Source organism: Hirundo rustica, chromosome Z (genome assembly GCF_015227805.2).
Source record: "Hirundo rustica isolate bHirRus1 chromosome Z, bHirRus1.pri.v3, whole genome shotgun sequence".
NCBI classification, from domain to species: domain Eukaryota; kingdom Metazoa; phylum Chordata; class Aves; order Passeriformes; family Hirundinidae; genus Hirundo; species Hirundo rustica.
In genome coordinates, this window is record NC_053488.1 from 7,465,647 (window position 1) to 7,489,040 (window position 23,394).

Here is a 23,394-nt window from a genome sequence, read left to right on the forward strand (position 1 = left end):
CTTCTGCTTCATCTGTACCACCCACTCCAAATTTGCTAGAGGGTGACTGGGGGAGGGTCTGCTTGACCCTCTTCCTCCCTGCTGCTGCCTGACTGCCGTGTGCTGTACAGGCGGCTCTGTGGCAGCAGCGGCAGGCGAAGGGGGAGAGCAGCTGGAGAGATGGCCACAGGGCCACGTGTCCTGGCACCGGGTTGGTGCTGGGAGCCAGGGTAGGAGCAGCAGCGACTCTGCGCTGTAACTTTGCTGCCTTCTATTTAAAGACTGCCCTGAGTCAGGGGAAGTGAGTGCTACTGGGGATGACAGTTGCTTCAGGCAGCCCTGGGGAGGACAGGGTTGGGGGTAAACATCACTGGCGAGGGCCTGAGCAGGGAAGGGAATGGAGGGCTCCCGTAGTGCCGAGTGCGACAGGGCATCTGAGACCTCGTCCTTCATAGGAGATGAGGAAGAAGAGGAAGAAGAGGAGGAGGAGGAGGAAGAAGAAGAGGAGGAGGAGGAAGAGGCCATGGACCCAGAGGAAGCAGAGGAGCTGACTAACAGGTATATCTCCTCAGGGACTCATAGCCCCAGAGAGAGCCGGCAGCTCCACCCCAAAGCATCATCCCCCAGGAGCTGCCAGGATTGGAGTCCCGTGCTGGTTTAGCGGGTTTCCCCCCTTCCCTTACCAATTGCTGCAGACGAAAAAAAGGAGGGGAGTAGAGGGCTGTAATATTTTTTTCAGATGAGTATGGCTGTAATTAAGTTTTGTGTGGTAAGCGCCTACCCCGAGTTCCCTGAAAGCTTTTCTATTTAAAGATCCTCTGATGTGCCAGCTCAAGTGGCATCTCCTTCCACTCCTCCCTCTCTGGCTGACTCTTTGTCACATATGGATCTTAAATACTCTGCAGATTTGCTTGTCAGGGAGAAAATGCTCAAAGATTATAATGGTGCCTTAAAATTGGTTCCTTTTTATGGCCCTTTATTCCTTCCCACTTCCCTCCCTCTTCAGTTTCTTCTTTCCTTAAAAAGGAAAAACTCGTTGTACATGCCTGTTATTGCTGGTCATGATTTGTATGGCTGATTTTTGCGGTGGAATGGGAAATATTCTATCCCTTTGATCTCTAATTTTTTTCTCTTTTTAAAGTATTTTCATTTTCTTAATAACTTCCACAGAAACAGATTATTGTCCTGCTATTTCTCTCCTACCATTAGGAATGTAACGAGCAAGGCTGTGGCCCAGTGCCCTGCCAACGCAGGATGCGGAGGCTCTGCAACCTGGGCCATGCTGACAGACTCTGGCTGTGCCAGGGCTGTTGGTTTCACAAAGAGACCACAAGGCCTGAAAGTCCCCAGCACATACCAAGATTTCTTCCTTGTCTTGAGTAGACCCCGTCAGTTTTAAGTGGATACTGTAGGAAGAACCTAAGATGTTAATGTTTTTAGCTCTAAGTTTTTTCCAGGAACCCATTTTTTAAGAAATGTGCCATACAGTTCCTAATGCCTCTGTGCTGTGAAGCCATCTGTGTTTACCATCACTCTGTGTGTATCATAGTTCAAAGTGCTTTCTGACATTGCTGATGGTCACTGGACAAAAAAGATGGCAGTGGGTTTGCTCTCTGCACCTAACCCACCCAAAATGCTGCAAGAACAAAAGCCAAAGGGGGAAATGTATCCTAGAACTGTAGGTAAAACTTCCTAGCATTAAGAGCTAGTTTTCCGCAGTGGGAGTACACCCTGGTGTGTAATGCTGCTTTATTCCCAAGGGAGGTGTTGGGTTTTCAGTCCTGTACTAGCAGAGAGAGGGATTGCATGCCAGTAAAACACTTCTTGCATTCAGCTGTATCCCTGCAAGAAAACCAACTGAAGTCCATGGAGTGGAGGAGCTCACTGCAGACAACTAAAACATGATTTAGATAAATAATTTTTAATAGAATCTGCAATTAAATGGCTAATAGTAAAACTGAAATTGTAAAAAGTAGGAATTGTTAAAAAGGGAGTGAAATCTATGTGGCCTCACATTTATTGAGCTGAGAAGATGACTTCTCCATGGGTGCCTGTTAGCGGCTTGTCACAGCTGCATCTTACTTCTGGCTGGCAGTTTCTGCAATGCAAACTTGGGCATTGCATCTCAGCACTCATTTAAATCACAGCAAACATTCCCTTTAGCTCCCACTTATATTAAACACAGCAGAGTTTTTCTCTGTCCCTAACTGTCCTACTAATAAACAGGCCAGAGTCTACTAGAGAGGTTTTTAACAGCTATGCTAACTGGTAGCTGAGCATATTTAAATTGGGTAGTTTAATTAGGTTTAAAAGATGTAAAATTTGGGGTTTGTCACAAATGTGGTGACTGCACCGACCACTCAGCAATAGCTTAGAAAAGGTAAATAAAACGGACTCTTTAATTGCTTAGAGGTTGTTGTAAACGTCAGCAGGGTTGTTGAGCTTCGAGCCTCCTCCTGTGGTCAGTGCCTGGGCAGAGCTCCTGGCAAGAACAGACAGGTTGAGCCCCTGGAACATACTAACTCAAGCTGTGAGCTAATTATTTGTTGACAAACAGGTTTTCAAGTCCCCATTGCAGAACAGATTTTTTTTTGAGTGCATGGGCTTTGAAAACATAGCTTAGAGGAGATGTAACTAATATGCAGCCTTGGCTGAAGGCAGCTTGTCCTGGACCCTGCTGCCATCAATTTATTTTTAACAACCTCAAGTTCTCTGTTCTGCTTTCCTCCTTTGAATGCAGTTGAACAGCACCTGCTTGTGCAAGTCAGCAGGGAAGTCTCCACTGGCTCCTGTTTCTGCCTTTCAAGCGTGTTAAATAGCCTCATACCTATTTTATATGAGAGTTATGCAGCACGATGACTGCTGCAAGGTCGGGAAGTGCCTCTGTGAAACAAGCAGAAGAGCCCTGGTGCTCCTCTGATACACCAGTCCCTGGGTTCTGACCAAAACACTCAAGTTCCACACTGTGCAGTAACTGCAGCAAATAAAACCCCAAAAGCTGCAGCAGAAATTATGACTTATCCCAAAATTACAAGGCAGAATGTGAAAGGCAGAAGAGTTTGGGTTTCATGTCTTTATTACCCTTATTAATGTAATATTTAAATAATTTGATTTCCTAGCACAATTTTTAATGTAAGTAATGAGACTAACATGCAGCATCAGAACCTATTAGAAAGGTGGGATAAGGGTTTCTTAACCTTGTCAGCACAAAACCTCCACTGATCTGTATAGGACCTGTACAATATTTTCTTGCTTTTGGGCATTTTACTATTAGGTAGATGATCATGGTAGATGATTTCTGTTCCTAGCTCTGTGTATCCAATTAATCACTGACACAGGGAAAATATTTTGAGTACTGTGTTCTTTAAGGCAAGCATGAGTATGATGTTAACAGATTTTAATTTTTCTATTGGTAAAGGTGAAAATGAAGGCTAACAAAAGTAAAATTGTTTACCGTTTACTGGTTTACATATCCACTGGAATATCTGCATCTCTAACAAATGTGTGATGGATGAGCTGTTCTGACACAGTTCTGTCTTTCAGACCATTCTCAGATAATTTCCTTCTACAGTGGGAAGGTCTCTGGATGTGTCTGTGTGCAGCGTTTGCATAAAAATGGCTCTGCAGCCAATTTAAGTGTTTCCAGACAGCTTGTTTGCCTGGAATATGTAAGGGTTCATTTTATCTGCTCATTTAATGTTTACCTATAACCAGTAGATGGGGAGAAAAATGGGGAGAAACCATTTTTGGAAATTTATTTTTTTTTTTTTTTAATGAAGAAGTCCTTCCAGAAGATCAGAGGTGTGTAAGCTTTAGAGACAAATCTCATTTATAATGATTGATGGAAACAGGTATAAAGGGAAGCACAGTGGAGAAGGTGTCTTCCTGCCATGCTGCAGCATCTGGAGAGCAAAAGACTGGAGTGATAGCAGATGGATGGTGAGAAGGAAGGGGTGGGGAGTACTATGGATTTATCTTCTGAAAAGAAAAGTTACCATACCCTACCCAAAGCAGAGAAAGACATGGGGAAAGCATGTGTGATTTTAGATGCCTGTAGATGAGGCAGTGCCTGACTTGGGCCAGGGTGGAAGAGCCTGACAGGGCTGTTTTTCTGCCACCTCTAGCAGGAGAATGAGCAGGGAAGGTGAGAGAGGTAGGAGGTAGCAGAGCTATGTGGGCCATTTCAAACATGTCAGGGCAGAGACTTGAGCAAAATGTAACTCAGAGCAGCTGAATGGGGCAGACTGCTGAGGTGGGAGCATTGCAGAGGGGATGGGTGCAGCCAGCTCCTTCTTGCTTCTGCAGCTGTGCACTCCATGTTTTGTTTCTCTTCAGCCTTTTGGGTAAAACTAACTGACTCCTTAATAAAGGCCTGTGTTGCAGTAGGGCTCAAGAAGTTCCCCACTGGGTCTCAACAGAGCGATTATGTAACTGTGTAAAGAAGTGTCCCACCCAGACTGAAGTGTTTGGTACCTGTGGTGCCTCTACAACGTGGTGGAGAATCCAGAATGCAGGAGCATGGCAGACCTCTGGGCATGGAGGTGCTGTGGATTCTCGAACAGCATCTGATCCTGCACATGGCTGTGCCACTAGGACATGTCATGAGCTGATGTCTGGAAAACAGACTAGCACTACTGCAGGTTGTGTCCCTTCATAAGAGATGGAACAAAATGTGTGAGACAAGCTTAGATCCTGGCTCCCAGCTACTCATCATAAAACCCAACTCTGTAGCTGGGCAAGTAGCTGTCTTAATGTTTTTAGATAATAGTCCCTTTGAATTTTGACAGATGCATGAGCCGCTCTGTTGCCAGAAGAGGCATCATTAACCGAAAGAAGTCAACAAAACCTCATCTGGTGGGAGGCTGGGTTGGAAACGCTCTCTTTCTGTAGCTCCCAATTCTCTTAGCCTGAAGAAGATGGATGAGCTGTAGCCCTGGGAAATGCAGAACAATAGGCAAAGACCTTGCTGAGCATTCTGATAGCTGTACGGGGAAGGGGGCACCTTAGTGAAGGCAGAAACTCCAGAAATGTACAGAATAAAAACGCAAGCACAGCAAAGTGTTTCCTTCAATTGGGAAGTTGTAGGAGCTCTCAGAAAATGAGATCTTGTCAGTGCAGACTACAGACATAGGTTGACATCTTGGTCATTTTATCTGTGTTGTTTTCAGCTTGTGAGGAATTATGCAGCGAACAGCTACACATTTTTGTGATACCAGCAGTGGCAAGGTCTGGTATGAAGAGGATAAAGAGAGGCTGGGGAGAATATTAGAAAGCTGATAGGCGGGCTGCATATATCTCTCATAGTAGTGGTGTGCACAGGTGGATAGACTGCACTCACTGTGAACACAATCGCTCCAGCATCTGGGGAGGTGAAAATTCTTCCCTCATACAATACATAAAGGAACATCTCTCAAGCCTGCCAGGCTGGACTAGAAACCTGAAATCCCAGTGGACACAGCACAGAAGTCATAGTGAGAAGCAGACATCTGTGAGAAGTAGGAGGAGGCAGGAAGAAAAATATGGGTTGGAGTTATTATGGCAGGAGGCACAAAACTGGTTGTCAGTGTCTCCAAGACTAAGAAAAGGATTAGGTCAATGTCCTAGCAGTGAAATAACATGCTGATAAGTGCCAATAGGAATGGATGTGAAATGTGTACATGGAAAAAAGACAGCACTGGCTTTTTCCCTGGATGTCAATGCCTTCATATCTACATTTACAAGCTGAAACATTGCAAACATCTTTTTGCAGTGGCAGAAACTTCCTGTGACTAGAGAGGGGTCTTTCAGCTGTTTGTGCAGCTTGAACACAGTTCATGAAATGGCAGCACTTGGAAGTGCACTGGAAGTAAATGTTTGAGTTCTATGCCTCTCATTCTGGTCTTAAAAGTATAAAGCAACATCTCTTCACAGTGTAGAGGAATATGAGCTGTGACAAGTTTGTGACCATGAAAATGAGATAATGATGCATATAATTCAAGCTTTTTGCATAGGCAGGGCCAGGGCAACCCGTTCTTATTCATTAATATCAGCTCAAGTGGGAGTGCGCTCTGTTCTGTATGAAGGTTTATTTAATAGCACCAAGTAGTGCAGAAAAATAGATTTAAAAATATAAGAATGATTTAGAAGAAGAAAAATGTTGAAAAAAATTTCATCTGTTATTGTGGATTCAAATAACTGAAAACTTCCTTAGTACTATTGCTATTGATTTTTTTTTTTTTAATTTAATTTTATTTTGCAATGTCCAAGTCAATGCCAAGCCATGGAACTGGCAAAGGAAAAACTAAGAAAAATTGGTATGGCTGTGTTTTGCTGTACCTCTTTCTCTAACCAGTAAGTTTTCACCAAAGGAGCTAGCCTTTCTAGAGAGTACTACACCAAGGCAGATAATCAGCTGTACATGCTGGGGCTTAAATCTGTTTGAGAGCTGGGTTTGGAGGGCAGGAGGGGATTGGCTAACATGCAATTATTTAGTATTGAGCTCTCAGACAAGCTTTGAATTGTGGACCTTCAAGTTGTGCTGCCAGTCACCATCTCCAGGCCAGCCCCATCACCACAACTGGGTTTAAGGTCCATCACGAGTTTGATACTGCGTTGTCCCATGTCAGGCTATTGTCCCACAGAGTGACTTCTACCTTCAGTTAGCACCGAGGACATCAGAGATGATCTGAGCCTTGGTCTGTAAAGACCGGAGCATGGAGCAGCCAAATGAGCCTTTCTTGTTTTGGGCTCTGGAAAGTAAATTAATGGAAAGGTAAGGGTAGCACCACCTGTAGCAGGATTATATTTCTGTTTCCATTTGGTACTCAGCATTTTCACAGAGTGGTCTTTACAAAAAACTTACAGTCCAGAGAGTTTGCTTAATGAGGCTGTTATGACTTTCCACAGGATTTCTTCTTGCCTTCAAAGACCTCTGCTTTCTGACTGGTGTTCAGTACCCTCTGGCACAGTGCCACCTGCTTCTCAGGGGCGTGCTCCTGTCTCTGCAGCCTGCGAGTATCTCTGGCACCTCTGTGGTGTGGGGCCACAACCTTTGGCAGTTGGTCAGATGAATTCTGCTTTTCTGATCCCTGATCTGTGGCTAGGTTTCTTCACTTTAGCTGAAGCACTTTATCCTAATCAGTGGAAAAGTGGCCCTTCTCTCTGTTCAATGGAAGCAGGATGTTGTGTGGCCATAGATTTGCCTTCTTCCGTGGTAGTGACTTCACTGCTTCTGCTCTACTGAAGACCTCATCTTGTCTGGCAGATACTCTAGCTTTCTTTCCATCAGCTACAAATGTGATTTCCATAAATGAACTACTGTCTACTCAGGAAATATGGAGTTGAGTTTTAATTACCTTTTCTGTGCCTGGTGGGGTTTTTTTTGTTTTGTTTTGTTTTGTTTTTTTCTGGTTTGGTTTGGTTTGGTTTTGGTTTTGGTGGGTTTTTTTTGTCTTTTTTTTTTTTTTTTAGTAAATGTTGCAACCCTAAAAATACTAAACCCTCCACACATTGTGTCTTTCAATTGCTTTTGCTAATCTTTATACTCTTAACTTGAAGAATTTGAAGCATATGAAGTTTTCTAAAGCTTCTCAGAAAAGCTTTTCTCCACCCTTTTTACTATTTTAGTTGAGAGGTTTGGTTGCAGGACGTGATAGTGTATTGATTACACATCATAAGGTTTAAAACTAGCTTTATGAAATGCTGCGGTTTCATTTGGGGAGGTGCCAGTATATTTCAATTCTTGAATGTATTCTAAATTACTTGTTAAGTATCTAGAGTGCTTAGAGGAATAAATATATGAGAAGACAGTAACAAACCAGTGGATAGACTCTCTACTGCTTTGAGCATTGTATAATCATTCACACTTGCGCAAAGCAAGTGTGGGTGCTATTAAAACACTGACAGTATCTTTGAAGTGTTTAATGAAAGGTTTAGTTTATACTGTGAGATAAACACACGCTGGAGAATAACCCCAGAATCAGCTCAATCTCACACTGGCAAAACAAGGTCAGATCAAAGACTGTTCTTCCTGTATTGTCAAGATAATTTAAACACCTCCCCTTCAGTGAACTAACCTTGCAACAAACAGTTTTACACAAATGCATCTAAAATATAGTTGTGAGATGAAATATGACTTTTCTTATGCTTGTACTTCAAAATTTATGCTTATGCAGTATCTTTACAACTTTGAAAGCCATTTTTATTTTAACGAAGAAATTCAGCCTTTTCCTGCAATAATTTAATTTGTTGTGCGTTTTTACAGCTTTCTTTTGTTATTTGTTCTTTTGTTTGTAGTTTAAAAGATCTTATCCAAAGTGAAGACGTGAAACCCAAGCTGCAGTACATCATGACTAACCCTTCCTTTTCCATGGTAACATGCCAAAGTGAAGACAGTGGAATACACTGGGAGACCAGCTCGAGCAGATGTTCTACTCCCTGGACCTCAGAAACTAGTACAGCTTCCGATCTTTATAGTATGGAAAGTTCACCAGTAGGTTCTCCTCCAGGAAAAGTTATCTTTATTATGGATGAAGGCAAGATCGTTCGGAAAAGGACACGCAAATCTTCAAACAGGGTGCCAATGGCTACAAGACCGAAGGGAGGCCAGTGCAATAAAAAACGTGACTCTTCTGGAATGCAGAGGCAAGAACCAAGAACTGTTCTAGGAGATGTGCAGGCCTCCATGTTGAATGTAGAGCAGGTGGAAGCACAAGACAGAGACGAGGAAATGCTGGACAACAAAGAAGATTTAGAGAATATCGCAGAAGAGCCTGTAAAACGTGCTCCAATAAGATCAATATTTAGGGAGAGCAGATTGAGAAAAGTCGGTCCAATTCTTGGAGGACCAGTACAAGCTAGAATCCAGCTGTTCAACTCAATTTTTGGAGGCACTGGGCCAGCCCCTGAAACATTGGAGAATAACAGAATCCGGAGAAGTAGCTCAGCTTCAGGAGATTCTGAAAAGTGCCTTGAAACATCAGTAAAAGAAAGACTACAGAAGTTTGGTGCACTCTCAGAAGCAACACGTCCAAAACATTTTCAGGGGGCAAGAAGTAAAATTCTTGAAACACCTTCAGAGAGAAGAAGGAAGCAAAGACAACAACTCACAGAACAAGCAAATCAAAGCTTTTCTTCACCAACTCCACCTCTTGAAAAACAGCTTACTAAGAAAAATGATGTTTCATCAGAAAATATTGAACCTTACAAAACGAAAGAATCAACTCTTCAACATGAAGAAAGAAAAGAGAGACAATCTCTTCTGGAGACGCCAAATCAGGTTTCAGGACATTTGCTGAAGAATGAGGAAGAAGCCAGGAAGCAGCAAAGTCATTCAGCCGCAGCCGGAACATCAATAACAGAGTCAAAAACCTCCATATCACTCAAGGCTGATGAGAAACGAGTGCTGCTTCCCTCAGCTGAAAATGCAAACAAGAAGCCAGATCAATCCCCGGTCACAGCATCAGATCATCGTGATGAAGTGAAGAAGCAGGAGGTTCAGCCCAATTCTGCACCACAGTCTGTTTCAGCAGATTCTGTTAGTGAATTAAACAGACCAAGTTCCCAGCATATTTTGCCTAAAGAATCTATGTCAGAACATCTTGAGAGGGAAACAGAGAAGTCTTACTTACCTGACGTTCCATCAGCTAAATCCAAATATTCCGCTTCAACTGAAGTAAGACAGGAAGATATTATTCCTCAGTCATCAGAAACTGCACAGTCTGAGTCTGAACATGTGCTTTTAGCACATTCTGGAAATGAAACAGAGGAGCAAGATACCAAGCATCCACCATCAACAACTGAATCGTCAGAGTCAGCGACTTCAGGTCTAATGTATTCAGCAGAAAGAGATGAGGGCCAAAAGACCACATCCTCAGAAACTCAAAATACTCATTTGGAGAGCCAAACAAAGTCTGAAGAAGACTTTTCACTTCAGGAAGCAGAGAAGCAAAGAATGAAATTAAAACCACCAATTCCTGAAAATGTAGATTCCAAATATTTCGGAATTTCATATCCTGTTCATACAGAAACAGAAGAAACACAGAAAACTTCAGCTATAAATAAAGCAGTAGATTTTGATCACTCTGATTTTTCCATTGAGGAAAACAAACAAGGTGGGGAAATGGAGATGGAACATCCAGACCTCTCATATTCCACTGAAGGAACTGGAGAATCAGAGGAAACACAGATGGAGACAGAGCATCTGGACTTCTCTTCTCCCAAGGAAGAAACAGAGGAATTGAAGGGTGAACAGATGGAGATGGAGTATCCAGATTTCTCTTTTTCCAGGGAAGAAATAGAGGAACCAGGAAGTGCACAGCTAGAGACAGAACTTCCAGATTTCTCATATTCCAAGGAAGAAACAGAGGGATCAGAGAGTGCAATACCAGATACAGATTATCCAGAACAGCTTTTTTCCACAGAAGGAATAGAGAAATCAGGGAGATCACAGCCAGAGTCAGAACATCCAGAATTTTATTTCAAGAAAGAAACAAAAGAACCAGAGAGTGCACAGCTGGAGATGGAACATCCAGACTTTTCTTTTTCCAGGGAAGAAATGGAAGAATCAGACAGCACACAGCTGGAGACAGAGCACTCAGATCTATCGTCTTCCAGAGAAGAAATGGTGGAATCAGAAAGCGCACAACTGGAGATGGGTCATCCAGATTCTTCTTTAACCAAGGAAACAGTCAAGGAAATGCAAAGTGCACAGCTGGAAAAGGAACACCAGGTTTCCCTTTCCAAGGAAGAGACAGAAAACCAAGCACTCAGTCCTTTTGAACTGGAAGAGTCTTATTCCCCTGAAAAAGAAAAACAAGAAGAAAAAGAAGAGCTTGCAGTGGCACATTCAGAGTTATCATGTATGATGGAGGAAGCAGACAAAGAAAATGCTACAGAACTCCAGTTGGTACATCCAGATACATATGATTCCACCAGAAGGGCTGAGATACAACAAACTGGATATCTGGAAACAGCATTTTCAGATTTACCGTATCCTATGAATAAAACAAAGGAGCAAGAACTGTCACAAGTTGACAAAGGCGAACAGCCACAGCCTGTACAGCAGGATTCACAGTCTGGAGGTAAGCTGGATTCCTCTGCCACGGTGGTGCAAGGAGACACTACTCAACTGCAGCCAGAGCACCCAGTGTGGCCACATTCCACCAGAAAAGAACAGGAACATAAAACTTCACACCTGAAGGTGAAACAGCCAGAGACATCTTCCACTGGCAAAACAGAACATCAAAAATTGCAGCCAAAGCTGGAACGAATTGATTCACTGCATTCCCAGGGAGAAACGGTACAAGAACCTGTACAGAGAAACTTAGAAGGTCCAGAGCCATCACATTTCATTAGTGAAGCAGAGCAACATGAAAATGGAGAAGCAGTTTCAGAAAAGAGGGATTTCTCATTTATCACTGGAGAAGTGATGCAAAAAGGAGTGGAGTCAGGAACTTTGCGGTTGCAAGTGACTGACAGAGCAAAGCCCTGGGAAATGACACAAATGGAGCAGGAGCAGTCTTTTCCTTCCTGTTCCACTGCCGGTGGTCAGCAACAGGAAACACCACCACTGAATGTGCCCCAGCCAGATGTTTCATGGTCCTTTGGCAGAATGGAACAAGACACAGTACAAACAGAGGTGAAACAGCAGGAAACAGACCAACAAGAAGCTGTGCAAATGGAAACAGAGTATTCAGGTATTTCGGAAAGCTCGGGTAAAGAGGAGCCGCAGGTCACAGACCAAATTAATTTGTCACAGCAAGAAATAGCTCGACCAGGGTTAGTGCACCCATCTTTGCCATATTCTTTCAGTAAACAAGTGCAAGAAGAGCCAACATATTCAAAAAAACCATTTTATCTAAGTACAGAAACAGAGAAGGAAATTATACAACACAAATCACAACAGGAAAAAATAGAACATCCAGAGCTGGATGTAATGCCTTCTTCCAGTGAAAAAGAGGCTCCACTGGAAATGGAAGTAACTTCAGAATATACAGATTTGCCGTATTCCTCTCATGAGCAAGAAAAGTTATTGAAAAACCCAACCTTACCATTCCATTTGAAGCAACGAGAAACTGAACCAGTAATGGTGGAACATCCAGGTATTTCATGTGACAGTGGTGAATCGAAGCAAGGCGACATTGTGGAGCAGGGGTCAGGACATCCAGAGCTCTCATACTCCATGGAAGAAACTCAGCAAAAATCAGAACATTTGGATTCAAAAGGAAGCCTGGGTGAAGAAGCACAAGATGAAAGCATGGAAGTAGCATCTCACTACCCAAATCAGTCATGCTCACAACTGGATTCAAAATATTCAGATTCATCATTTTCCTTAGGTAAAGGCAAAGAGCAATCAACTCAAAAGTTTGAGTCTAAGCATCAAGAGTTGCCTAAAGTAGCTAGAAAAAGAGTTGCTGCTCCAACAACTGCACAAATAGAGTCAAAACATCCAGAAATTGCACCGTGGGAAATGAAGCATCCTGATTTGTCACATTCCACTGGTGAGACAAGCCAGGAAGAACCAGCACCATTGGATCAAAAATACAGAAAACCTTCTCTTGGCAGAGAAAAGCAGCAGAAAGCCACAAAGCAGGAGTTAGAGCAAGAAAAGTTAACACATTCTCCTGATAAAAGGAACACTTTAGAACATGCCCAAGAGGGCTTGGAACAACCAAATTTATCATTTTGCATTGATAGGCCAGATGATGAAATGACACCACCAGAGGCAGGGCATACTGATGTAGTATCTCCTCTGGACAACACAAAGGAACAAGGAAGAGTGCAAGAAATAGAGCAAACTTATCCCTTTGGACAAATGGAACAGAAAACAGTTCAGCCAGAAGTGGAAATTTCATATTTGTCACGTTCTGTGGGTACAGCAGAGGAAACAGAAATACCAGAACCAGGGGAGGGACATTCTGATTTGCCTTACTCTGTTTTCAAAGTAGGAGGGCTGCAAGCATCACAGCCGAGACCTGAACACCCTGGTCTACCACATTCCCTTGACAAAGCGCAGGAAACAATCCAGCTGGGATTGGAAGAGCCAAGTGCATTGTATGGTCATGACAAAATGGAGCAACTCCCACCTGCACAGCTGGAGCCAGGCCATGCAAGCTTGGCACCCCTGGCCAGGGAAATGGAGCCACGAGGGATGGAGCACACAGCTGTGGAATGCTCTAAAGAGGAACAGTCTGTCAGCAGAGCAGAGCATCCACAAGCTGCAAAGGAGAAACAGAGAGTTCCAGATGCACCACCCCAGAGTAGAAAAATGGAGCAAAGAGAAATGTTAAAAGCCGAGCCAAAGCATCCTGACTCACTGCATTCCATTGATAAAGCAAAGCCACAAGGAACTACACAACCAGTGTTAGAAAAACCAGATCTGTCATCTTGGCCTGGCACAACAGAGCAAGGACAAACTGCTGGAGAGGAGAAGCCAGGCTTCTTGCATTCTTTCAAAAAAGAAGCACAAGGCAAGAAAGCACGGACAGAATTGGGACATTTAGAATTATGTCATTCTCCCCGTGAGGCAGACCAAGAAACTTTAAATGTAAAATCACACCGTTCAGATTTATCCGCTGGCAGATTAGAACACCATGAAATCATACAGCCCGAGGCAGAAGTAATGGATTTGTCATGTTCAGTTGGTGAACCACAGCAAACTCAAATTGCTGATGAGGATTTGGAGTGCCTGGATTTATTTCCTTCCACTGGCACAATACAGCAAGAAAATATTCAACCAGAGCAAGAGAAGACAGATGAGTTTTCATCATCTCTCAGCAAAGCAGAGGAATGGAAAGACACAGGAATGCAGGCAGAACACCCTGAGCCGCAGTGCTCTATGGAGAAAACAGAAGGACTGCAAAATTCCCAAGCAAACTCAGAATATGCAGATTTGTCATTCTCTGTTGGCACAGCAGAACCTCATAAAACAACACAGCCAGAGTTGAAAGAACAGAGTTTGTTGCATTCATTTGCCAAAACAAAGCCATCGTGGGCTGCCCTACCAGAGTCTGAACATGCAAAAGTCGTAGATGCCATGGGCCAAGTACGGCACATGGATTTGTCCTCTTCTGCTAGTGAAGAAAAACAAAGTGCACAGCTGGAGGTCAAAAAGGAGAGGGGAAGCTATACATTACAAGCAGAGGAAATAGTAAAACTAAAATTGGAACAACCAGTGTTTTCAAGTCCTCATGGCATGGAAGAGCAACCAAATACATCCCTGGTGGAAGGGGAGTTCCCAGACTTCTATTCCTCTGGCAAAACAGAAAAACAGGATGCTGCACAAGGAGGGTTCATGCCTTCTGATGTTTTGTATTCCACAGGAAAATCAGAGGAGTTGCAACAAGAACAGCTGAATTCAAAACGTCCAGATTTGTCACACTCTCTTGGCGAAGCAGAGAGTCATGTAATAAAGCCCCTAGATTTATCATGTTCCTATGGCAAGGCAGAGCAGCCGCAGACTGCCCAGCTGGAGCATCCAGAGATACCATATTTCACTGGTGAAACAAAACAGAGGGGTGGGGTCCAGCCAGAACAGCAATGTGTTAGTTTGCAGTCCTCTAATGTTGAAACAGAGCAGCCAGAAACACCTTCTGTAGCACATAGCTTTGTCGAGACTGAGGAGCAGGGAACTGCACTACCAAACTTCAAACAATCAGATTTATTAAGTCCTACTGACAAAGCAGAAAAGCGTGAAATGGCCCCACTGAGAGGAGGACATTCACAGAAGCGAGACACTGGTGCTCCTTCATCTCTAAGTGCTCAGCTGGAAACTGAACAACAAAATTTATCATTTTCCACTGAGGAAGCAGACAGCCACAAAACTCAACCATATTCGTCTCTTACTGAACAAACAGTGTCTGTACCTTTGGGTGCTTCACATACTGTCTCCAAAAAAAGCCCTGAAGGAAGTCCGAAGTCTTCACCTGTAACTGAAGGCTCACGCCCCAAACATTTAGATATATCTTACTCCCGCTCTAAAACAGAACACTCAGAATCTGCCCTGCCTGAGCCACAGTCCTTTTTTGCAAGAAGAGAAGAGAATACAGAAAGTCTTCCACGTTTGCCTGTAGCTGCAAAGTCAGAGGCTGAATGTGAAACTTTACCGGAAGCTGAGAGAGAACAGACTCCACATTACTTTCACACAGCTACACAATTAGAATCTGAAGAACTAAATTTAACATATTCTGCAGATAAAATAGAAACTCTGGAAAGTCAGGATTACTTGACTGTACCTTCAAAACCACAGTCTGAACCTTCAGTTCCATTTTATTCAGCTGATGAAACAGGTCAGCAAGAAGTTCCACCCTATTCAAAACCAGTCTCTGCATATCTGGTTCCCACACGGTCCCTAACTGAACAAGAAAATCAAAGTATGCAGCCACTTATTACCCAGCCCAAACAATCAGAGTGTGAACATGTAATTCCACCACACAATGAAAAACAGTTGCAAAAAATTGAACTCAGTTCACCTGAGGCAGCAAGCTTAAAGGCAGTACATGTGGACACTATGCCTCAAGTGCAAGACCAAGACAAGACAGAATCTTGTTTGCTGGACACAATATATTTGTCTCCAGAACAGCTAAGAAGTTCCCCTAGATTCACTACTGAGCAATATAAGCAAGAAATGCAACCTGATGTACAGACAGTGCCAAGGTCAGTGACCACAGAGTCAAAGGTGACTGGTGTAGCAGACCAGCAAGTAGTGTCATCAGAGTCATTTATGCCTTTTCATAAATTACCTGGAAAGTCAGAATCTGAAAAGTCAGTATCAGTGGCTCATACCGATGATGAAGAAAAAGAAAATATTCCATCATCTTTATCTGATGTAGCAGGCATGCTTGGAAAGCAATCTAGTGCAGTTTCAGGCATTTATACCGAAGGAGAGCATAGGCATGAAATACAACGTTATGAAGACCAAACGCATACAACCTTGGAGCATCTGGGAGTGGTTTCATCAGACCTTGCTCGTGAAACTGTGACACACAAAACTCATCATTATTCTGGTGGATGGGACAGCCTTCCTCCAGCAGAGATTAATCCCCTTAGCTCGAGTTCTGAAGAAAAGCAGAACCCAGATATTCCATCTTTTGGGCTGGCTAGCTGGCTGGTAGAAGAGGTGAAAGCTCGCTCAATTAGTCCAATAGGGGCTGCAGATGTAGACACACAAGGAATTCAGCTTACTCCAAATGAAGTTTCTGACTTTGGATCAAAGCAATTCCCAGCTGAAAGTTGCACAGAATTGGCAGTTCGTGGTACTACAGAGTCTACATTTAGAGTTTCTGAATCAGTGTCAAATAAATTTCCTCACAGGAAGTCCTCAGACACTAGTCCCAGAACACAAAGGTATGATTTACCATCTCTGGTAGGAGATAATCAAGGTCCAGAAGTTTTTCTGGAACATGAAACTAGTACTTTAAGCCCTACAAAAATTGAAGCAATGCAACATCTGGAGGCAGGCAAAATGTCTGAAATGCCTGAGCATCACCTGGGAGAAGAGGAAGAAATGGAACATGCAAGTGCTGTAGAAGACAGTCAGTGTGCTCTGGAGACAACTGAACAAAAAGATCTATTTAATATAATTTCAGAAGGTTATGAAATACTCAATATTCATGCACCTACACGTATTTCTTCTGTTGATCAAGAAGAAAGTAAACACATGCCTGATAAGTTAGAATACTTGGAAACAAATCCTTCATTTAGAAGAAAATTAGTTGAGGATGACCAGAGAACCCTAACTTCTGGAAGAACCACAGAAATTTCAGAAAGCTCAGTATTGGGAAAGACTGTGAGCCATGAACTAATAGAATTGGTCAAAAAGGATGATGTTGAGGAAACTGAAGAAACTCAACAAGAAAACCTCCTGTTGCCGGAAAACAATAATTATGCAAAATTGGATCCCAATAATGGTACTGCTGATGTGGATTATTTTGAAAAATACACATTGATTGATGACAAATCCCCAGTTAAGCCACAATTTGAAAAACGAATTTCATTGTCTCCTGTGACAGAAGACCCCAACGAATCTATGGAAGAAGACAAATCTTTTAAAGAAAGTACTGAGGTAGATACTTTGGAAGAGTTTTCCTTACTTGAGGATGTGGATGAAGTCTTTTATGGTACCATAAAAGGAGAAAGCAAAATGCAGTCCTATGCAGATGCTTCAGAACCTTTACCACTGCAAAAATCAATTGATTCTAGCAGTAAAAGCATTACAAATGTAGAAGATGAACGGAAGTCACCAGGGACCCCACTCTTCGATTCAGAAGAAGGAGTGCTAGAACGATCTCTCTTGTTCCCCACCACTGTTGCTGCAGTTAACCCAGAGCTTTTAGAGGAGCCACCTGCTCTATCATTTTTATACAAGGACCTCTATGCAGAGGCAGTAGGAGAAAAGACAAAGGATGAGACTCCCTCTGATGAAGACAGTGGTAATTCTAATGCTTCTTTCCCTAGCAGAAATTCAGACACAGATGATGGAACTGGAATGTATTTTGAAAAATACATTCTTAAAGATGAAATTCCAAGTAAGGCCATGGGCCCTCAAAAAGATCAGATACCAGAAGATGAGTCCTTTAGTGGAGGGATTTTGGTTTGGAGTTCAGAGGAAAGTCAGAACCAGGGATCTGGTGACGTTCAATACGTCAAAACTGAGGTTCTGTCAGAAAGAGGTGTTATGGAGAGAGACAAATTCCAGGCTGACAGCAATGTTCAAGCAACGATTTGCAAGCCAATGCATGCCATTCCTTTTGGAAGCAAAACAGTTCTTTCAGGTGCAGGAACTGATATCACTGAACAAAGAGAAGAAGAAAATGTACCAGAAGAAAGAACTGAAGAGTTGACAGAGCAGTCAAGTCAACAAGGATACAGTCATCAAGTGGATTATCAGGGAGCTGCCTATCAAGAAGCTAGTACTAAGCAGGAAGAATGGCAAGATATAACAGCAGTTCCTCAAAGGGAAAAGTACCTTCCGTATGTCAGGGCTCCCACTGAAGACAGTGTAGATGACCAGTTTACTCAAGAACGTCCATCTGTCCCGACCATTCAGCAAGCAGAGCATCCAGACTTGCAAAGAGAGGAGCAGCACCGTGATGTTTATGAAGATTTTGCTGAGTCAATGGACTACGATGTGATTACACAAGAAGAGCTTCTGCAAGATGAAATATCATCTCAATTTACACACGAGGAGCTATTGTTTGAAGACAGGGACTCCTTTGATCATGCTGCTGATAGTTATGAATTTGTTAATGAGCCAGAACAAAGAACTCCTGTTGAGCTTGAAGATTCAGGCTTTGTGGTGATGTATCCTGAAAAATCAGCAACAAACATTCCTCAAGTTGAGAGCCCACAAAGAGAACTGAAGAAAACACAAATAGACACTTATTGTTACCACTGCAAATGCCCAATATCTGCTATTGACAAGCTTTTTGGAGAGCATAAAGACCACGAAGTCACAACACTAGATGATGCTGCAACTAAGATGAAGGTAAGAATTAATTTGGCTAAAAAAAGTAGGAATTAATTTGGGTAAACTAAGGCTAACTTCTCCAGTCCTCTTGCATTGTCAAGAGGAGAGGCTTCAAAGAGCAATCCAGAAGCTAAGATGCTGTATCTATTATATAAAAACTATTCCTACGCACCTGTTGGAGGTCTTGGAGGGAGACTAACTAATTAAGGTATTCTCTGGAGTCCTAGGCTTGCTTAGCTGGTATTTTAATTTATTCAGAATTTTGAATGACCCTGTTTATACGTAGTTGTTACCAGACTTTTCATCTCACAGTCTTACCTGTGTAAGTATTTTCTAGTTTTGATATGTAGGGGGAGAAATGGGAAGAATGTTGTTTCTGTGAAAATAAAACTTGAGTAACAGCAGTTCACTTAACTTGACAAGTTACAAAAACCTCGATATGTGGAGACTGGTATCATCTTAAAATGTTCCCCGTCCCACTTACATGTGTTGGTTGCTTGAAGATGTTAGACAAATTACCCTACACAGTTTTGTTGAACTGCCAACCTATTTCTGTTTCATTCAATTTCATCTGCCAAATGGCCTTAAACTGGAGAGGGATGCTTTACAAGGGCATGTAGTGACACGACAAGGAGCAGTGTTTTTCAACTGAAAGAGGGCAGGTTTATATTAGGAAAAAATTTCTTCACAGTGAGGGTGATGTGGCTGTGGAACAGGTTGTCCAGAGAAGTTGTGGATGCCCCACCCCTGGTAGTGTTCAAGGCCAGGCTGGATGGGGCTCTGAGCAACGTGGTCTAATGGAAGGGGTCCCTGACCATGGCAAGGAAATAGGAACTAAATGGTCTTTAAAAGTCCCTTCCAACCCAAACCATTCTGTGATCTGTGCCAGTAGTACTGTGGTGTCAGCACGGTAAGAGTTCATAGTCCTGCTTCTTGCCACTCTATCCAAGATGTTCTCCTCTAAAAGACAGATAAAATGTCCTCCATTTCAGTGAGCTAGTCTGTTGCTGTAAATACTAGTGAAAATGCTTTTTCTATGGAAGCTATTGTTCATTAAACTGCAGTTCTGCTTGTGAAAACATCATGTATTTAATACCTTAACTTCTCCCATATCAGATCTGTTCATTTACAAGTAAACGTATCATACAGATGTTCCTTTCTTGGTTACCAGCTATTTACTCTCACCCCAGTAAATGAAAGGCGAGATCTCTCTTTTGGCTCACGTTCATTTGACAGGAATACAGATTTTGTGTCATTTTACTGAAATTCCAGAACGGCTTGTATTGGTAGTATTTATGTTATCTTCATATAACCTCTACCGTATGTAGAAGAGAGAAATCAAAAGTAGGAGGAGTCAGTGTGAGAGTTTCACATACCAGTACTTGCAAACTACCTCCATGGTGCTCAGATGTAGAGTTGTTTTTTATATATGGTCATTCATGCTTGACTTAGCAGTGATAACAAGGCACGAGTAAGTCAGCAATAAAGTCACTGATCCCAGCCACCCCTCAAACAGACCTGCATTACAGCGAGTCAAGTTGAGCTGCAAATAAACAACCCATGATGTCACTCCCTGGCTGTGGAGCACGGATATGAAGCCAGTATTAAATCTGGCTGCAACACAGGCCTGGTTTCACATGATTGCTAACACTGAGGGCTCAGGTTACTTTGAGACTTCTTTTGTATGTCTCTTGCTACTTCTCTATAATTACTGAGAAAACATTAAGATAGCAAAATTCTCAATGCATGATTTTTAAATTTTTTAAAACTTTTTTTTTAGTGTTATTGTTGCATGAAAACTGTGAGAATGTAGCTTCACAGTAAATTAAATGAGCTATGGATGGTATCTGTCAGATTATACAGTTCATCCTGACAAAGAGAAATTTATTTCCAAATCTTGATGATTTGCCCTAAATATTTTTTAAGGGAGCTTTCAATTGTATTGTTCAATGTGACATTTGTAATTAATGTTAAGTCATGTGCTTTTTTCCTACAGATACAGCTGTAAAATTTTGCCATAACGAGAAGCTGTTACAAAGGAAGATAAACTTCCTTTTAGATTTATGCCATCAGATTACAGCTCAGCATTTTTCTAAATTATGAATTGTGCCAGAGCAGTGGAACAAATTTTATTTTCATAAACTCAAAATATATATATATATATATATACACATACACAAAGGTATATCTATTTATTTACATATCAATCTATATAGAGACAGATACCTATCTTTAAAATTCTAACTGAAAAAGTCATGACACGGTATAATCTATTACCCTCACAACTGCCTATGTTATCTTTCTTTCTATGGGCTTGTTCCTGTGATATCTCAGAGACACTCATGAGGCTCTGAGTACCCTCACTCTCTGGCAAAGCTGCATTGGAATTCATAACGCTCAACAGCTCGTATGGACACAGCAGCTTATCAAACTGAACTGACTTGTTTTGGTTTGGAAACAGTTCTATGACTGTTCTAGTTGCTATTTCTGTGCTTGTCTTCGCAGCCAGGGCGATACTTGAACTTACTTAGCAATTGTTCCAATGGTGGCTCATGGCAACAGGAAAATACTCGCCTAAAATAAATTCTGTGTAAAAAGTTTATAAAATAACCTACCTAAGTTACTGAAACATTTTAAATTTCAGGATCAGTTAAGTAAGTTGCTAACAGCACTGGAAGAAAAGTCAATGAAGATTGAAGGGTTTGTGAGTGATATTGAATTGCGATTTAACTCAGTTGAGGTAAGTCCAGTGTTTTATCACTCTAGTTTTCTTTCTTTCTTCCTTACTTCTTACTTTTCCTCTTTCTTACTTCTTTCCTTACTTCTAAGTTATGCTTGCCTTGTTGTGCAGCATCATTGCTTCCACTAAAGTGGGCTGCTTCTAAAGTCCTCAAATTGACTTCTCTGGAAGTTCACTGGAAGGTGTTAATTTTGGAGGAAGAAAAAGATTGGTTTTTTGCACATTACTGCAATGTGGAATATATAACTGTCAAACACTGAAGGAAAAAGTTTCCTTAATTTTGTTTATGCCTATAAAAAGCTCACACTGTATCTTTATCTAGAATACCATGCAAAGCTAAATTCGTTGGCCAGTATCTTAACTTCTGATTACCCAAGTTCTTGAGCCTTGAGAACTGTATTAACTCCAGTTGTAAGTATGCATTTCTATCTATTTTTTGGTCACACTTCCTATCTCAGTGATCAAATATTAAAGTTTAATTTTAAACCCTAACAGTAAAAAAAAAAAAAAAAAAAAAGGTGTTGATGATTTTTATGTATTTCTCTAGAGATATTTTGCTCAGAGTTGTTTGCCTGCAGAAGTAAAATTGTCTAATTGTCAGTGTGCCAGAATGATTCTGGTGGATGGCTCATGTATTAGTAATTGAGAATTTCTGTGTATTCTTTAAATGTTGTCATTTTTTTCTGCAGGAAAACTGTAAGAAAAATGCCGACTTATTGGAAAAGCAGAATGAAGAGATGCTTAAGAAAGTGGTAGCACAATATGATGAGAAATCAGAGAACTTTGAGGAGGTGAAGAAGATGAAAATGGAGTACCTGTATGAGCAGATGGTAAATTTCCAGCAAACTGTTGATTCAGCAAAGGAAACCTTGGAGACAACAGTAAAAGAAACAGATGAAGTGGATGGATTTGTTTTCCTAAATGTAAGTAAAATTTGCTTTCATGCTGTAGGTTTTATGATATTAGTTAGGAAAGGGTTTCTGTATGTAGGGTCTCAATGAATATATATATAATAAAATAAAATAAAATAAAATAAAATAAAATAAAATAAAACATAATATAATATAATATTATATTATATATATATATATATATATATATATATAAAAGATAGCTATATCCTGCTAGCTCATCTATTCCACTCTGAAACTGCTGGATCATTTGGTTTTGTTGTGGAAATTCTCAGAGAGAACCATAGAAAGGATGCAGAGGACAAAAATGTGACTTATGCTACTAAAATGGTTCTGTTCATTTTTTAAGAGGGTGAAAAGGTTGTTTGATAATATATCAAGAATTAATAACCGAGAAGTAAGAGATGTTGGAGTATTTAGGTATTTTACCATATGAAAAATAAAATACATATTATGTATAATAATAATAACAAGAAAGTGATCTTTGAAACAAGAAAATATAATTGAAAAGAAAAATGGTTTCTGGGCTGTAGGGGGTTTTGTTGTGTATTATTGTTGTTTTGGGGTTTTGTTGTTGTTGGTTTGGGGTGTTTTTTAATGAACTGATGGACAATAATTATGCCCTCAAATTACTGAGTATTTAATAATTACTGTTGAAAAACAGTGAGGGTCTGTGTTGGTTGCTGACTGGGGTGAAACCTCGACAGTGATAGAGGCTGAGGGCTGTGCATGCCAAGTGTGTGTCTGATGGTCCTTCCTGGATGTTAAAAACATCTGCCGTGAATCTGCAGGACATGACCTACTAACTCATACAGTCATCAGTCTTAAACTTGGTTCAGAGGTTCTTGCTGGTCCTCCAATACTGTTCTTGTCTGGCAAGACTTGTCCTTAAGTGGGCCATAGTACTTTCTTCTCTCCAAAAGTGTATTACCAAATAGGATGAAGTTTCTGGGATAATTACATCCAAAGAGGATTTTCTGGGATAATAATCTTCCCCCATTATGGAATTAGCATGTGGCCTGGAAGTTGCAGATAAACTACCTTGGAATGCCAGAAATAGAAAGGCCAAATTACTGTCTTAAGGCTGATCACTCATGCAAAATAAACCAGCTTTGGAAATACAAGTGTCCAGCCCATATATGCCCCAGCAGCTACAGAAATGATGGACCAGTGTTTGGCTTTCTTCCCTGCTCTGTGCCACAGAATGTTCTAGTATACTGTGGCCAAGTGAATGTTATGGTAGATTGGCTATTTTGGGATGAATGAAAAATCTAGATTTCCTGATTTTGTGAGGATCAGTGCTTCGGCAAAAAGATAAT

The 23,394-nt window shown here is 41.5% G+C and overlaps 1 protein-coding gene across 1 annotated transcript; it reads left to right on the forward strand.

Moving 5' to 3' along the window:
• Positions 1–265: 265 nt before the first annotated feature.
• CMYA5 (cardiomyopathy associated 5) lies at positions 266–23,157 on the forward strand. Its single transcript, XM_040089811.1, has 5 exons — positions 266–537; positions 8,254–18,442; positions 21,069–21,164; positions 21,854–22,091; positions 23,087–23,157. The coding sequence occupies exons 1-5, from the start codon at positions 377–379 to the stop codon at positions 23,155–23,157; spliced, it is 10,755 nt and encodes a 3,584-aa protein (XP_039945745.1). The 5' UTR covers positions 266–376.
• Positions 23,158–23,394: the final 237 nt, after the last annotated feature.

Bases quoted from the DNA above. Each gene is read 5' to 3' on its own strand.
- CMYA5 (XM_040089811.1), top strand. From the start codon at position 377: ATGGAGGGCTCCCGTAGTGCCGAGTGCGACAGGGCATCTGAGACCTCG. The intron at 18,443-21,068 runs GTAAGAATTAAT...TTTAAATTTCAG, and splicing joins ATGCTGCAACTAAGATGAAG to GATCAGTTAAGTAAGTTGCT. The intron at 22,092-23,086 runs GTAAAATTTGCT...TTATGGAATTAG, and splicing joins ATTTGTTTTCCTAAATGTAA to CATGTGGCCTGGAAGTTGCA.